Raw genomic sequence first — 17,219 nt, forward strand, 5'->3', positions numbered from 1 at the left:
TCGTAAACATAAACAAATTAGAGGTTACAGGCCTAGATGGAAATACTGGCTATATATGGCCTTGAACCTAACTGAATATGAACTAATTTATAGCACTTATTTATGGCTATTTTAGGGAAAATCATCACGTAACTATGAGGGACGAAATAGGGGCGTGACAATAAGCCACAGTCAAACGACACTTTTAAGACACTATAGACCATCACCACGGACAAAGTGGCACTCCTTTATTCCAGTTATTTTACTCAGATTAGGAGGCTGCATTAATACATTAGAGAGAGAGAGAGAGGGAAAGTTTCGATAAAGACCCAACCTGAGGTGTACGCTCAAACTTGTCCTGATTAGACCATTTCGCGCGCATACCTGACCATTTTTTGCTCAAAATTTCAGGGCAATTTCAAGTGCAGTAGCGCACTTGAGTCTGATCAGAGACGGATTCGAGCGCACTTGAGTCTGATCATAACCGGTTTCAAGCGCAACTGGGTCTGATCAGAAACGATATCGAACGCAAGTGGGTCTGGTCTGATCAGGGACCATTTCAAGCCTATTATTTTTTCAATTTTTGTTTTTTTTTACTGAGAGAAGTTGGCTCTACCAGAAGGCAATATTAAAGCAGCGTTCTAATCAGATACTCATCTAAATTCCAATGGCTCTGATCAGAACCAGGGGGTCCAAACGCTAGTCCAAATGCTGGATCCAAAAGCTGATATCAAATGCGATCCCTTTTTGAGGATTTTAAATAACTGTAGATCAAGACGTTTCTTATGGATTAGCGAATATTTGTAAGACTTTACCGGTGAAATGTTTTTACCGGTGAAATGTTTTTTTAACCGCATTAACCGCATTCACTGCTAAAAGCCGCAACTATTACGAAAATTCGCGGCTTTCACCGCTAAATCCTACACTTCTAGCAATTTTTAGCGGTGACACCTCTATCCGGGATTCTGATCAGAAGTACATTCTAGTGTAGGTGGGTCTGATCAGCTAATCAGGAACGCGGGTCTTTTTGAGCGCACAGAAACGGTCGAGCGCACTTGAGTGTGATCAGAGACGGATTAGAACACACTTCGAGCGCATCGAAGAGTCTGATCAGAGGAATTTTCGGTCTTGTACGGTCTGATCAGAGGCACTTTCGGTCTTGTATTATCAGGACTGCCTCAGCCTGGGGAAGAACACAAACTACAGCTTCTTTTTACCATTAATTAAGATAATACCATATAAGGGAAGCGAGTACAACCCTATTCATATATTAGGTATGAGAATTTTGACAAACATCGGAAGTTGAATGACAATCATTTAATCAGTTTGTCAAGTTCAGATTTATTAGTTTCATCGAAGTCCCAGTTTATAACTGAGTTTGTAATGATGACCAAGACTCCACTAGCAAATAAAACGACAGCTGACCCTAACAAGTTTCCAACCAATGCATAGGGCGGTAGATACCACACTTGCTTCTTTTCATTTGCTTTGCTGTATCCGAAGGCGAGGCTTTCCGTTGCGATGCCAGAGATAACAGCAATCACCACTAATATGAAAATTGACTTCCCGAGAAAGCGATGGATGGGCAACATAAGGCGCTTGTGACTTTCAGATTGCTGAAATGTCAACAACAAAATTGGTTGTTATATTCTTAAAGCATCAAAACATCATTTTGATAACACGCTGGGCTTAAGAAAAAACAAGGTCGTAATATGAAGATAAATGGAAAACTTTTGCTGGCAATTTTCAAGCGTTCTGGAATCGTCCAGGTATGTCATTCAAGTTCACAGAAGCTCTCATCGGTTTTCCCAAAATTCAACGAGATTCCATTTTTTGGAATGGACACGCATAGTATCATATTATTTTCTAGTAGTGTACGATCTGTTCATCGCAAACTGCTATTGTTTGATTCTTCGAACTAACTGTGATGGTTTCAAAGAAACATCAAAAAACTTAGAAGTTTTCTTTATTAAATCTTCAAATAACAAAAGAAGAACTTACCTGACGCACTTTGTTGCTATGTCGATAAATAAAGGCCAAAAAACGAAACTCAATTCTAATTTTGTTTTGGCGCTATCATTATCTTATTGACCTATCAATCATATGTCAGAAGTAACTTCTCCCACCAACAGAAACCTGATTCTAACATCCACCGACCTCTAACTAATGAACTCGATTGTATCTAGGCCATATATGATTCTCATGAAATGTTGATGAAATTAGAAAATCATATGTCAATCATGTAACATACCTCTAGCTAATCTAAATTTTCTCTCTATATTTTCGCATAGACAAGTACTGTAAATACGAGCTAATTTTTGTATATTTTCAGTTCCAAATTTGAATTAAAATTCAACTTATTGAACTGTTTTGACCCGTGGTATCGACCACGAAAATGGTGTTCAGACCAACTACAGACAGACAAATTTTGGATCTACAGAATGCAGAATCAGCTATTGCGTGGATTATGTCTTTTGTGGCAAAATGTCGTGCACAGAAGAAAATAGACAAGATAAACACCGATGTTACTGTACAGGACCTACAGGTAACCAATCTCTTTCTTAGTATGAGCGGGCAAGATGCAATTTTTAAACTTAAGAGCCTAATTAGTCCTAGGAATTGAATAGAAACTCCGTAAAGAGACATCAGATTGGCGATTCAAAATTATATTTCCCCTAAAGAGAGAGTAGTAACGGCAGAAGGGCTAAGTTTATGTCCGTATACAAGGTGTAGGGAAATCAGACGACGATTTCCTAGCACGTCTTAAGGAGGAAGCACGCTAATGTGACTTCAAAAAACTCAAAACAGCGGCCAACCCCGAAGAGGAGTTGGTAAAAAAAAGTTAATCTCAGGTTTGAGGGACCCCGAGGCGAAGCTTAGGCTACTAGACGGTATTAAAGCAAAACCAGCAGTGTCGGTTACTGAAATGACCGAGAGCTTACAGTTTAAAAGTCAAGCATTGGCTTTTGCAAGTTCTTCATCAGGAAATAAGCCTTTTACTGTTAAAGAAGAAGTTGGGTTCGACTTCAAAAAAAGGACCATTCGAAAACAAAATGAAAAATTTACGGCTAATAACAGCAACAATATATGCACTAGGTGTAGAGGTAAGCGACATTCTAGTAGACCCTATTCAGCGCTAAGTATAAAGGGCAACACCTGTGAAAAGATGGGACACTTCTCAAAAATGTGTAGAAGCAAACCCCAACCAATTTCAGGAAAGTACAATAAACAGAATAACTTTTGCGAAGAAAACAATTCTTCAGAGCAAGCATCTCCAGCATCGGAGATGGGAGTGTTTTATACCAAAGAACAAATCTTTAGCATGTCTGCGACATGGGAATATATGTCAATAAATAACTGCAAGGTAAAAATGCAAGTAGACACAGGTGCAGATAGCACAGTGATATCATCAAAAACATTGACTGAGCTTGGTAAACGGTAAACCACAGTTAGATGGTAAAAAAAGACATTTCGAGCCTTTTGATGGTCATCAATTAACGCTTCTGGGAACACTTACTTGTGACGTAGAGTGGAACGGAAGCAGGCTCACACAGAAAAAACCAGCAGTTGTGCAGTCTGATAAAGAATGTGGACTACTTGGTAGAGACCTTCTACCCAAGTACGGTGTGAACCACATCACAACAGAGCACCTACCTGCTGTAAAGGGTTACAAAACTCATGTGAAGCTGTAAGGGGACAAAGCTCATATGAAGCTGTTAGAAGCACAGGATCACAGCGAGTGTTCTGCAAAGCCAGAAAAATACTTCTACCTCTTCAAGACACGGTCACAGAGAAGCTGGAACAGATGGTCAGAGAGGGCATCCTTGAACCGGTACAGCCAGGAGGAGTCACTAATGCATCTCCAGTGGTGTGGCAGAGAAAGAAGAGTGGAGAACTGAGACTTTGCGTGGACTTGAAAGTGCATATCAATTGCAAGGTAATGGATGAGGACTACCCAATACCAGACATGGAGACAATCTTCCACAACCTACATCGGGCCTCATACTTTGGCAAAATTGACCTCTCTAGATGCCCACTATCAAATTGAACTTGACAAGGTGGCAAAAGATATATGCACAATCAACACATCTCAGGGACTGTTCAAGATGTGCCGACTACCCCAGTGATTGAAAAACTCGTCTTCCATCTTCCAGAATAGCCATTGAATCAACACTCAAAAGAATCAAAGGCGTTGTGATCTTTCAAGACGATGTGTCGGTCTATGGAACTACCAAGGAGTAGTTCGACGAGAGAATGCTTGCTTTCAAGAGTCGACTACGTGAGAAAAACTTTACTATTAATGAGAAAAAGTAACTCAAAACCATTCAATAGCGATAGCTTTTTTGGGATACTCCATTTCAAAGGAGGGTATAGCACCAGATCACAAACATGTTGAAAAAACAAAAAATGCAAAAGCACCAACTAGCAACAAACAACTTGAATCGTTCGTTGGGTTACCAAATTTTTACTGAAGAATGATTCCTGATTTTGCAAACAAGCTATCCTTAAATAACATGAGAAATAGCGATTTCTCATGGGGCCAAATGCAACAAAAAACCTTTAAAGACATAAAAAATGAATTATGCTTTAAACCACTTGTACAGCCATATGGTTTGCAAAAAGAGGCAACAGTTAAAACTGATGCCTCTGAAAAACGCGTTGGCGGGGTTCTTTAACAAGCAGGACAACCAGTCATATATATATCGAGAAAGTTGACTCCAGCGGAGCAACACTACTCGAACAAAAAGCGGGAAGCACTGGCAATTGTGTTTGTGGTTACAAGATTGAAGCAATTCCTTCCTGGAAGTCGATTTACCTTGCAGATGGACCACAAACCACTCAAATACCTCTTTGCACCAGACGAAGAGATCCCGAAGACAGCACCAGCTAGAATTACCAGATGCGCAATAGCTCTAATGGGCTTCGATTATGAGTTGAAGTACACACCAGGAGAGCAGATACCCTATGCAGATGCTTTGAGCAGAATGGATTTTGACGAAGACGAATCTGACAACGATCGAGTGTGCTTCGCAATCAATAACATCTACTTCGCTTAGAGTGATTTGGTGACCCGAGCAGAAATCAAAATTGAACTTGGAACAAACAGACAATGAAAGGAATCAAAAGCGGCAATTGGAAACAATGTTTAGAAGCGGAAAAAGGATTCGATCAACACAAAGATGCACTGACCATACACAATGGAATCATCTTCAGTGGTGTTGTTCCTTGATTCCACCCAAACTACGACACTTGGTTATGGCAAAAGTGCATGAGACTCATCCTGGGAAAATGCAACTGAGACATCAGTCAAAATGATAGCATGATGGTCTGGCATTACCCAAGACGTTATTTTGTTAGTAAATTTAAGAATTGTTAAATGAACAGGCCTAACCTGGCAAAACAGTCTCTTGGTGGCGAGAAGCCTACGTTTGGGAACGGCTCCACATGGACTGGTGTTGTGTTAAGGACCACGGAATATCTTAGTAATTGTTGACGCGGGTTCTGGTTAGATAGAAGCTTTCCCCGCGGTAAATAGAACATCAGAAACAGTTAAAGTATATCTTAGTCAAATCTTTGCAAGATTCGGAATACCAAAATTTCAGTATCTGATAATGCACCTGATTTTGTAATTGGTGACCTTATAAGCGGTATGAATCACTGGAAATTAAGAAAATGGAATCACCCGTTTATCATCAAAGAACAAATGGACTAGCTGAACGAGCAACTCAGACAGTGAAGCGGGCACTTCAAGCATGGAGTTCCAACCTTAATATGTCAATTGGAGCATTCCTGCAAAGGGCACTGATGGCACATCACAACACTTCGAAGACGAGGAGCAAAACTCCAGCTGAAGTCCTGTTGGGACGAAAAGTTAGACTACCAGCAACAGCAGATTTCAACTTGTGCGAACCCATTCTATTCAAGGCCAATGAAAAAACAACGACAGTTCCTGCTACCTTCATCATCAAGAAAGTCTTGAACACATCTTTCATACAGCCCGAAATCTCGACACGGACTATTCTAGTATGCGAAAACCAAATTGCGAGACTAGAAGAGGACAATGTGAAAACCGAACCAGCAGTGGAGGAGATCATATCTCAATCAAAACCACAACTTCAGAACACAGATGTGGGACCTTCACATCAGGATGAAGCTTCTGCAGCCATATCAGCTGCAGAGCACCAACAACCCGAACCACTAGAGCCTTCACGAACATCAACAAGAAACAGAAAACAACCCGACAGATTTGGAGAACCTATAACCACATATTTTCTTAAGAAAGGAGGGAGGATATGATGGTTTCGAAGAAAGATCAAGAAACTTAGAAGTTTTTTTATTAAATCTTCAAAGAACAAAAGAAGAACTTACCTGACGAACTTTGTCGCTATGTCGACAAATAATGGCCACAAAACTAAACTCAATTCTAATTTTGTTTTGGCGCAATCATTATCTTATTGACCTATCAATCATATGTCAGAAGTAAATTCTCCCACCAACAGAAACCTGATTCTAACATCCACCGACCTCTAACTAATAAACTCGATTGTATCTAGGCCATATATGATTCTCATGAAATGTTGATGAAAATAGAAAGTCACCTCCGGGATTCGGAACAAAGACCTATTCACATGTCAATCATGTTAAATATTTTTAGCTAATCTAAATTTTCTCTGTATTTTTTTGCATAGATACGTATATTTTAAGTTTCAAATTTGATTTAATATTCAACTTATTGAATTCTTTTAACCCGTGTTATCGACCACGACACTAACATATGCTTTTAATGTAGAAAGCACCGCAATCGCGACGATGATCACAAGCCCGCATTTTGGGTTATTTTTCTGAATTTCCTCGAAAAATTTAAAGAACAAGGGGATCGTCAACTGTGAAGACGTACATTTTCGTTTTAGTTTTTATAGGGAAAACAATATCCTTAAAACCGGGTTGATTGAAACTCCGAGTGCGTAATTTTAAATTTTCATTTAATGAAATCAAATTTAACAATCTTTCAGCGTTTAAAATCTCAAACTAAAAATTAAACCGTGATTCGAAAAGGTTTGAAATGGCTGCTTTATACCTGTGGAATGAGAAAAGTGATGATTCCGATTGAGAACTGAATCATGAATAAAACAATGGCTGCCGTGCCCACCCAGCTGTGTATGCTATACATGTGTTGCAAACTGATGTGCTCTTTGTAGTCGTACACTGCGTACAGACCACTGCATGTGAACAGAATGGTGAAAGAGTGGATTGAAGTGTGCACACTTTTCACTACCACCCTTCTCAAGAGACCCTAAAAATATATCAGATACTTCTTTAAATTTTGACCCTCAAAATGAACATCATTTCGGACCTCTGTTTCTTTTTCCCCATGTGAGCAAGAAACCGATGTTTCAGAGTGGTAATAAATATGGCAAAAAATTTATTCCCATTTTGATCCAATTTATAGACCCTGTACAAAAAGTCGAAACAAGCCATTTAAACAAAAATATTATGCAGAAAAAAGCTGGTTACAGATTTTCACATTCTATCGAGAAAACTTGTAGTCCAGTTTAGGCTCTCTTAACTACCTACGACACAAACCTTACAGATTCTGATCACGCCGTAAATCCTAATCAATGTGAGGTCTCCCGTTCAAGCAACTTGATAAATTCGAACAAATTAGCTCTTAATATCAACACAAATGAACATCGGTGGCAGTACCTCCAAGTTTCATTTTGCTACTTCTGCTTTTTCACTCTAAAAAAGTTCAGGTAAAATCTAATCAAATAATTGCAGGTTCAGGTAGACTTAAAATGTACAAATACACTGAAAGCACCTTCATTGTTTACCTGTTATGTTTCACGTGTAGATTTAAGAAAATGTTCCTTTTAGATGTGATTTTTGCTTCTAGTCCTTAAAAACGCAATATTAGCTCCCGATTTAAGTAAAATCTAATTACGGCAATTTTTGCGGACTAGTCTTCCACAATAATTATTTGCGGCGTAAAGTAGATTCAATTTTTTAATTTTAAAAGTTGAGTTTAAAAGTGAAAAACACTGACTGGAATTTCCATTTAGGGCGACGTCGTTCTCGCAGTGTGTAAGTACATCATCGCAGTGTGTAAGTACATTTCACACGTACAACGTATTAAGATAGGAAAAGTGAAATGTGATTACAAAAAAGTAAATTTACTCAAAAAACTTGGTACCGGTAGACGCTTGTATTGTGTAGTTTTCGCTGATTTTACATCGTAAGAATCAAAATGTTACTTTGTTTAAACTTCATTGCTCCAATTTTCAGAAAGTTTCAGTTAGCTTCACTCGAACTTTAACGCTTACCGCTACGGTTGTAATTTTTTTAGATAGTTTGGTGAAAAGTTCGAGCAAATTATTTATTTGATTTTAGTAAGTCCTGGCGAGACAATCTAATATGAATTTACCGAAAATAACGTTAACTGTTCAGCTAACAAAACAAAAATAAAGTAAATAAGAAGCAACAACTTGTTCAACAATTTAGGGCTGATTAAAATAAGACTGAGTAAGACCGGGTCAGTAAAATTGCTCTTCTTATTAGGCTTCATTTTGTTCACTGTTATTGTATAGAGACCACACTCAACAGGAACCGACCAATTTGAATGTTGTTCAATTGCTAATTGTACAAATGCAATGTACATTTTATACGGTTTCTGGAATTACAAGACAAGTCTTCATCAAATCATAAAATTGTTTAACAACCAATGTAACATCACGTTTTCTAAGATAACGTGTTCAAAGCACGACAAATAAAAAGCTAAATCAGCACTCTTGTTGCACTCAAATCGAAATAATTTGCGTAAAGATTCTCTTTAACGAGATAATTTCAGCTTCGTATATTTTTCGGAATTTTTTCGCTAGCCCCCCAGTAAATTAGTCTCCCCAACGGCATATTTCAAAACATTATGTAGATGCATTTGAATTGTTACGAGTGAATAGGCAAATATTAACGGAGCAGAAGTTTGAAAATAATACAAGCATATTAACAAAAGTTCTATATGTTATGAAAATCAACCAAAAATTTGTTCCTATTTTTGTTGAACATTTTCCAACGTAACATCTTCTAAAATTTAAATATTTGAGGCCAAACCAGTACTCTTGTTGCACTCAATTTGAAATAATTTGGCCTAAACATTGGTTTTTGTGAGATCACTTGTTTTGTACATTTTCAATTTTTGTTCCGCTGGCTCAAAGTAAATTAGGCCCTCCCATTGGCATATAGGACGGGGGAGCTAGCAAAAAACGATAGTGTTTTTAAACGCTCCAAATAAACAAAATAAACTTTATCATTTTCGTATTTTGTTTGCCGACGAGCATTTTACTGGCAACTAATGACAACAGAAAAATGAGCCTAGTTGAGTTTGTCAAAAAATAAATACTGTTGAATTTATCTTTTACTAATCCTTTTTTTCCTTCAGTTTTTTCCACTTCGTAGAATTAACAAAGGGCAGTCACCTTGTCTCGAAATCACGTTTGTCTCACTCCGACTTTTTTTCCTCAAGAAAACACAGAACATTTGTGCCTCTTGTCCTTTTTCTGAGTTTCAATTTTTTTAAGATTTTTAAACCATTTCGATCAAAAGAGTCTATTAAGAAAACCGTTTCGTACAAGTTTAGACCCACAACTTGAATAATTACATACTTTTTTCGCAATTTCTCTCATCACAAAAAATCATAAAACTTTCACTTTCGCAACATTTATCAAAAAAAAATTGCCATGAGAACTATATAATTGTTATATTTCATTCGAGACAACTCACAGCCTGCAGAACTTTCGGAAGAATCATTTTCTCTTCATTTTTTCCACTTTTGAACCATTTTTTGTTACATTCTGAAGTTTTTCGAGGAAACCAAAGACATTTTGTAGTCACCGCTAGTGGAAAAAATTTGATCAGCACATCTGTGTAATAAATGAGAATAAATTCTAACTCTTGTCTTCCTCAGGAGCTCATGATAATTTTATATGATCGATTTTTATTTTATTGATACATTTTGCGATAGTAATGCGTACCTTGTGAGTGTCAGCTGCTCTGAATACCATGACCGCATTGCCATAGAAGAATACCATCCCACATACCATGAACACGGGGTGGAAATGGAACTGACTCTCCTCGTTCGAACCCCACTCATATCCACCAAGATAGAATCCGTAAACTACTGCTATGACCACGCACGCCACTCCCATTAATTGTGTCACGGCAAAAATAATATAAAAGCATGTTTTACTGGCCTGTATTTTGTCACTTTGAGTAACTATCAAACGCATATTAGAAAAGGCTCCCAACAAACTGTTCAAAACCGAATTTCGTATGTAAACGAAGTTTGAAATATTTTTCATCCATTTCCTATGCTCTATTGATTTCCATGCTCCGATGATAAATGGTTCCAATGCGTAGAATTTTGCTTGTAGATGATGTTTTTCAATACAATCAAAAATTATGCAATGAATTAGGCATTTTGAGTGTTATCCTGTTTAACGCTAGACGAAACTGAGTCTTTTTTACAAAATACGAAGTTAACTAAACAAGGCGGCTCGGTAATGTGCGATCGCACATAAGGTTCCGACCCCGCTCATCCACAATTTTGGCATAATTGTCTACCAAATGAGGAACAGATAGAAAAACACAAAAAGTTCAAGTATTTTTCAAAAAAAAATTGGTGTATGAACGAAACGATAGCCTCCAAAGCAAATAAGTCAGTGAAGTAAAAAGTGATGCATTAGATTGATGAGATATGCCGATATTAAGAAAGCGAGCGAACACGAACGGCAAAATCAAACAACAACAACAAACATTAATTACATCAAAAAATTTATGTCCGTTTTAAAAAATAAAACTTAATAAAAAAGTCAAAACAGCGTCAGATAACTCTGAAAATAAACGAAATAAATTGTAATTCACCAGAAAAAAAAATGGTTATTCACCAGTTCATAATAAAGCTTGGTAACAATTTGACAATAAAGAACAGAAACTTTAAAGTTAGAAAATTCGCTGAATTTTTAGAAAAAACAACTAATTTCAAAGTAATGAAAACCATCAGGAATCAACTAAAATTTCCCATAGGTTTAGAGTTACCAATACTTCTATAGAAGGGAATTAAGTACTCTTGGTATTCAATTTTTTATGCAATTACAAAAAAAAACAGCAAATAGACAACAAAATAAAAATCAATTAAAACTTGTCAGAAAATGCTTTGGAAGCCATAAAGCCATACTTTTGCCCCCAAAGTATGTTCGATTGCACCTTCGTCAAACACCGATAATGTATTATGTGGCCGCTCATTAATTAAAATAAGCAACAATTAGACAAAAAGGAAAAAAAGAATGCAAACTTATGTAATACTTGTTTTTTTTTCAAAAAAAATTTATTTCCAAAAACATGAAAGCCATAAATTACAAAATGAAAACTTTGAATAGGTTCATCCATTCTTCCAAAGGAAGCCCTTGAGATCTGCAATTATCCAGAATTTGTCTTAAGTCTACAAAAAGAACGCCAAATATGACAAAAACCAATTAATAGTTTACTTTTTTTTGTGAAAAACCCGTGTCGAAGCCAGTAAAATCATAACGAATTCTTTAGAAACATTAGATTTTGTGACAACAATCGCTTTGACACCTTCCCCTGACAAAAATAATGTCATCTTTGACCTTTAATTAACGAGACCAGGTAACAAACAGACAATAAAAGGAACAAAATTGCGAAGTTGAAATAATTTTTTTTTTCATTTTGGAAAACAATTGTTTTCAAAGTCATGAAAGCCATTATCTATCTTCTAATATCAGAACATCGGCTCATCTACTCTTTCAGGAAAAGCCAATCAAATCGGTCATTGTACAGGAAAATAAATACGACTAAAAAACAAAGTAAAACGACAGTTAAAGACAAATTTAAAAATTTCAATTAAATTCTTCGAGAAAGTATTGTCGAAGCGGTAAAGAACCACAATCTATATCTTTAAGAATTTAAATAGTATTAATTAATTTAAATAATTTAATTGTTGGAATGTCATTGATATAGATATTTTGTTTGTTAAAAATCATAAGTAAATGCTGCGTTTTTGATAATCAACGAATAAAGTTAGCAAAAAACGGCAAAGTTTCATTTACAGAGCACCCTCAACGGAAGTTAAAGTGGAAATAGCCCCCTTTTAATTCTACAAAGATTGTGTTTGTGGTGTTTGGATGTGCTCTTCCTGCAAATTTAATCAGAAGGGACTAAAGAAACTTATTTCGTGCTGTTTTTGATGAAAAAGTCTGAATTTTGTGAAATTTTTAGCCGGAATTTGTGACAAAAAATTCAATGAAAATAGCCGACAATGTATTTTGTCTTTAAACATAAAATCAACAACATTTTCTTGAAAAATTTTATTAAATTTTATCAAAATTGGCGAAATTTTAGTCAAAAATGCCGAAAAAAGGTGAATGAAATCAACGGAATTCACTCTATTTTCTCGAAAGTTTAAACCCCGATATCTCCCTGTCAAAAACGAAAATCAAAAAAATCTTTTTAATTCCACATTCTACGCTGGACAAGCTTTCTAATGATACCAGTCTCATTTCTCTACGATGAATATATCGATCGGCCAAAATTGACTGAACAAAAAAAAAAAAACCCAGTTGAGTATATAGTTCCTCCCCCCCCTCAAGAGGGGTCGGAACAAATATCAACGAGCACCTAGCATTAGCGTAATGCTTAAAAATGCATAAAAACTCTTTGGGTCCATTAATCTCAACATACAAAAAAACTGATCATTTTTACACACCGGCGTTTATAACTTAATTATAGCTCTTTGCAATCTAAAGAAAAACAAGGAGACTCGGAAATGTGCGTTCACACATTATGTTTGGACCCCGCTCAAACACGTTTTTGACTTAATTGTCCACCAAATGATGGAGATAAACTTTCAAAAATAGATTATTTCAAGAAAATAATTGGTTAATTGGTGCATCCATTAAAAATCGCTTTAAACTCAAACCACTATACAATTTGAACATTAACACATTAGAGGGCAAATGATACCAGACGTTAAAGAGCATAAGCGACAAGACAAACAACTAAATCAAATAAAAACAAGCATTACTTACGACCGAAAACTCATTGTCTTTTTTGAAAACTTAATGAAAAAGTCAAAATAGCAACAGATAATAACTAAACTGAACCGAGTGACATGCATTTCACTAGGAAAAATGTGATCAGTCTTTATTGAGAATAAACAACAAGTAGACAGAAAACAAAAAGGTTTACACGTTTACACTTTATCAAAACAGTTAAGTCCAAAGTCTTGAAAGCCATTAGCTATAAACAAATCATTCAATGGCTTCATTTAAAATACCAAACAAAACTAATGAGACCTCTCATCATCAAAAATGTCATAAGACTACAAAAAAACAAAGGCAGAAATCAAAAAGTCAAATCAATTTAACAAAAAAAACGGTGTCGAAGCCGATAAAATAACAACCTATACATTAAAATTTTGAAAATAATTAGATTCATCTTCTTTTAACGCCGACAAATTGATATGCGAATTCTCATTAATGGGCCATTAATTTTGTGATAGCACAAAACAGCAAAAAAACCTCAAAAATTGGAAATTGTCAAATAAAAATTACGAAGTTATGAAAACTCCTAGTATCAACACAAAACCATAATTTAAAACAGCAATTAATACTAAAATGAAACTAAGTTTACAAAGAATGAGACCTCCTTTTGTTGAGAATACGCTATAAGGCGGCAAAAATAAGGTTGAAATTAGCAAATCTCAAAAAACCTTAAAATCTCACGAGAACAACCGTTAACTTCCAAATGAAAAAAGATAGACTAATTTGTTATTGCTCAGGAAACCAAATGTGTATGTCATTAGCTAGACTTAGCCAAAAGACCGCAAATTAACATTCAATAGCGGCAGATCTCAAAACTTCAAAAACAATTTTATGCAAACGGTGTGAAAGCCAAAAAACCATCTGCTTCCCTCATGTATGTTCATCATGTATGTTCAATGGCCTTCATCTGCACGTAATTTGACCTGTTAATAGTTAAAGTCTGATTTGACGTCATTTTGTTTTATAATTAGCACATAGCTCCTTGACGCCATATTAGTCAATTGATTAATTAGACTCAGTCGTAAGACTACAAGAAGAACAAAAGCTGACAAAATTCAAAAGAAATTATCAAAAATTTACGATAACCAGTTGTCGGAGCAAGAAAAACCATGCGCTTCACCCAATAAACAATATTTATTTTTTTATATCTTGCTTGAACGTAAACGGAACCTGTTTTAAATTGAACTCTTAATTGAAAACAGATTTGCATGTAATTGCGATGAAAAAAAAAGAAAACAAAAAATAAAAATGACAGATCCCAAATACAAAGCGAATCATTTTTCGTCGGAAAAATCAACATTGAGACTAAACCTGGCCTTCCTAGTGCTGCGCGGCTGTCGAAAAAAAAGTTTTAAAATTTTGCGTAGTATAATTTTTGGCAGACGAAAATCAATATATCAAAATTTAACTGCATTTCAAAAATATTGGTAAAATAGCGAAAGACCGCGAAAATGTTACTTCCAGAAACTCTTCTTACTGACCGGAGGTACAATAGGCCATATATGAGTAAACCAAGATTGTGTCAGCAGTTTTAATGTCTGCATTACCGGTGAAACTGGACGAAAAGGCCAATTGGGCATAATTGATATCAGTTTTTTTTTTAAAAAAAAAGAAAAGAACTTCTGATCTTTTTTAAATTTAGCCGAAAATTAAGACAAAACAATCGGTTCAAACAAATCACGAACTCCCTTTTATCTTTACATTTGGCTCCCAAGAAAAATTATTCACAACAGCTTATACAGCTATACCCCATCTATTTTAAAATAAAATATCAAATATAAATTAATTAGAGCTTATCAATGGCTCTTAACAAAAAAAACCTTACTGCAGAAAACTTTATGCAATTTAGTACAAGAAAAATTGAAACAGCTCGCCTCAAAAATAGGTGCAAAAAACTAGATCTTTACATTCAACCAGTTCTTTCCAAATATGACAATTAGATGACAGTGCATGTTGCATGAACGAGCTTTAGCATTATCTCTTAAAGAAAATTTGCCGATAATCTCGGTTCTGAGTGTGTTTCTTCCTAACTTTGGAGATATGCGAAAGCAATCTGTCGGCTATTTTTTTGCTATATCAACTATTTGACACTACCAAATAAGACCTCACCCAGTTCTTGCCAGGATTTGACAATGATTGGAAAAGCTTAAGACTAGATTGAAGGCGTTCAAAGTCTAAAGAGTGGTATGATCGGAACTCTAGGTAAAGTACTGAACCAAGACCTGCATTTGAATTTAATTCCAAAAAAGAATGACTTTTCCAAAGCAAAACAACTACCCAGGATTCACCGACACCACCACCAACCCCCCCCCCCCCCAAAAACAGAAGTATATGTTGGCGAAAAGCCAACCCCTCCACCCCCGCCCCCAAAAAAACAGTATATGATATTCAAACTGTATATGATACTCAAACTATAACGCTTTGAATTTTATATTACGCCCTCTGGCCACTGCTCCATCTATACCCCCATTGCTATTTGTCGCTACCCTATATTGACATCAGTTACATGACAATTTACGCAATGCGAAAATGCCCGACGCCATATTACTCAAAGTATTATATTTGATCTTTTTGTTCAATAATTTCCAATTAGAAAATAATTGCTACTAAAATCATGTTTTAATTTATTGTGATAATTTCATATCAAGTCCCCCGGCATGACAATGACCCTCTAGGCATGGCCAAATAAACTAGGCTCACATTAAAAGCTTCGTGAATTATAATATTTATAATATTATAAATATCTCACAAAGGCATTATTATACAAAATATTATAATTTTAAAAAATAGGGAAAAAATTGTATTTTCGAACTTTGGGTATTTTGGCATTGGCTATTTTTTCCTGACATCATTAACATTTCCAGCATCGTCTGAAATTACTGAAAAGAAATCTATTTCAAATTTAAGGCAGCCGTACTATGACTAAAAATTCCCCTCTTTGGTGTCTAATTTTTGTTCCGACCCATTTTAGTGGGGGAGGAACTATATACTCAAATGGGTTTTTTTGACCAGTCAATTTTGGCCGATCGATATAATCATCGTAGAGAGTTGCGAGTGGTATCATTACGAAGCCCGTCCAGCGTAGAAAATGGAATGAACAAAATTTTTTGATTTTCAATTTTTACAGGGAGTTATCGGTGCTTAAAGTTTTGTCAATAAGAGACAATACTCCGTTGTTTTTATTCACATTTTCCGTATTTTTGATCAAATTTTCGTCGATTTTGATAAAAAATAAGTTAAAATTGTTAACAAGAGTGGCATTGATTTTATCATTTAAGATAGAGCCGGAATGCTGAAACTTTTCGATCCCTGTTTCTTGGCTAGAATCAATGCTAAATTTCTCAAAATTCAGACCTTTTTCATCAAAATTGGACCAAATATGTTTTCTGGCCCATCTGAATATTTTAATTGTTTTTGTTGAACAGTTTATGCTTTTGGGCTCAGACACAGTTCTCTAGCAATATTTAGTTTTTATTTTTGCCTATGTTTGTCTTTTTGTTGTAAAACGACATATAACTGATAATGAAATGTCTCAAACCTCTTCAAGATTTCAGTTTCTACTAGCTATTCGTTTCAATGAGGCTTTCAAAATAATTTTATGAAATTTTTTCAACTCTCTCCTTTTTGCTCTCATTTTTGTCACTATGTAACTCAATCTTACTAATGAGAAGTCTCAAATACTTTTTTCATCCAAACATTTTTCTGTTTTTTGTTTTGGCCCATGGCTTCGACCATTTACATTCATAAAAAATTTTCGTGATTTCTATGCTGTTCAAAATTTGGGTTTCTTTTTGGTGTTATTTCTCGGTAGTCCCTTTATAAGCAAGAACAGTTGATGTTCAGAGGAGAGGCAAGTGATGAATTACAATTCTTTCAGATAACATCTTTTAAATATAGTGCCACGAACACTGATGTCGCAAAAATTGTGTGAAATTTTGGCTTCTGCCTGTATTTGTTGTTATTTTGCCCTCTCGTGGTTTACACTTATTAATAACAGTACAAATTGGCTTCCTGGGCTGTTGCACCTTAATCCATTGCTTTGTTGAAATCTTATTGTCTGTTATGACTTTTGAGCAAATTATTTTCAAAAAAAATATTTGGATTTTTGAGCTTGACAATGTTTAACCA

At 35.6% G+C, this 17,219-nt stretch overlaps 1 protein-coding gene across 1 annotated transcript; it reads right to left on the bottom strand.

Annotated features, from left to right (window-relative positions):
• Positions 1-1,175: 1,175 nt before the first annotated feature.
• Positions 1,176-10,501, bottom strand: LOC142344040 (lysosomal membrane ascorbate-dependent ferrireductase CYB561A3-like). The gene is made up of 3 exons (XM_075395508.1): positions 10,005-10,501; positions 7,058-7,273; positions 1,176-1,595 (listed from the first exon to the last, which is right to left on the bottom strand). The coding sequence occupies exons 1-3, from the start codon at positions 10,329-10,331 to the stop codon at positions 1,293-1,295; spliced, it is 846 nt and encodes a 281-aa protein (XP_075251623.1). The 5' UTR covers positions 10,332-10,501; the 3' UTR covers positions 1,176-1,292.
• Between the last annotated feature and the right edge of the window lie 6,718 nt (positions 10,502-17,219).

The sequence above is a fragment of the Convolutriloba macropyga genome, chromosome 8 (genome assembly GCF_964194025.1).
Source record: "Convolutriloba macropyga chromosome 8, txConMacr16.3, whole genome shotgun sequence".
NCBI classification, from domain to species: Eukaryota; Metazoa; Xenacoelomorpha; order Acoela; family Convolutidae; genus Convolutriloba; species Convolutriloba macropyga.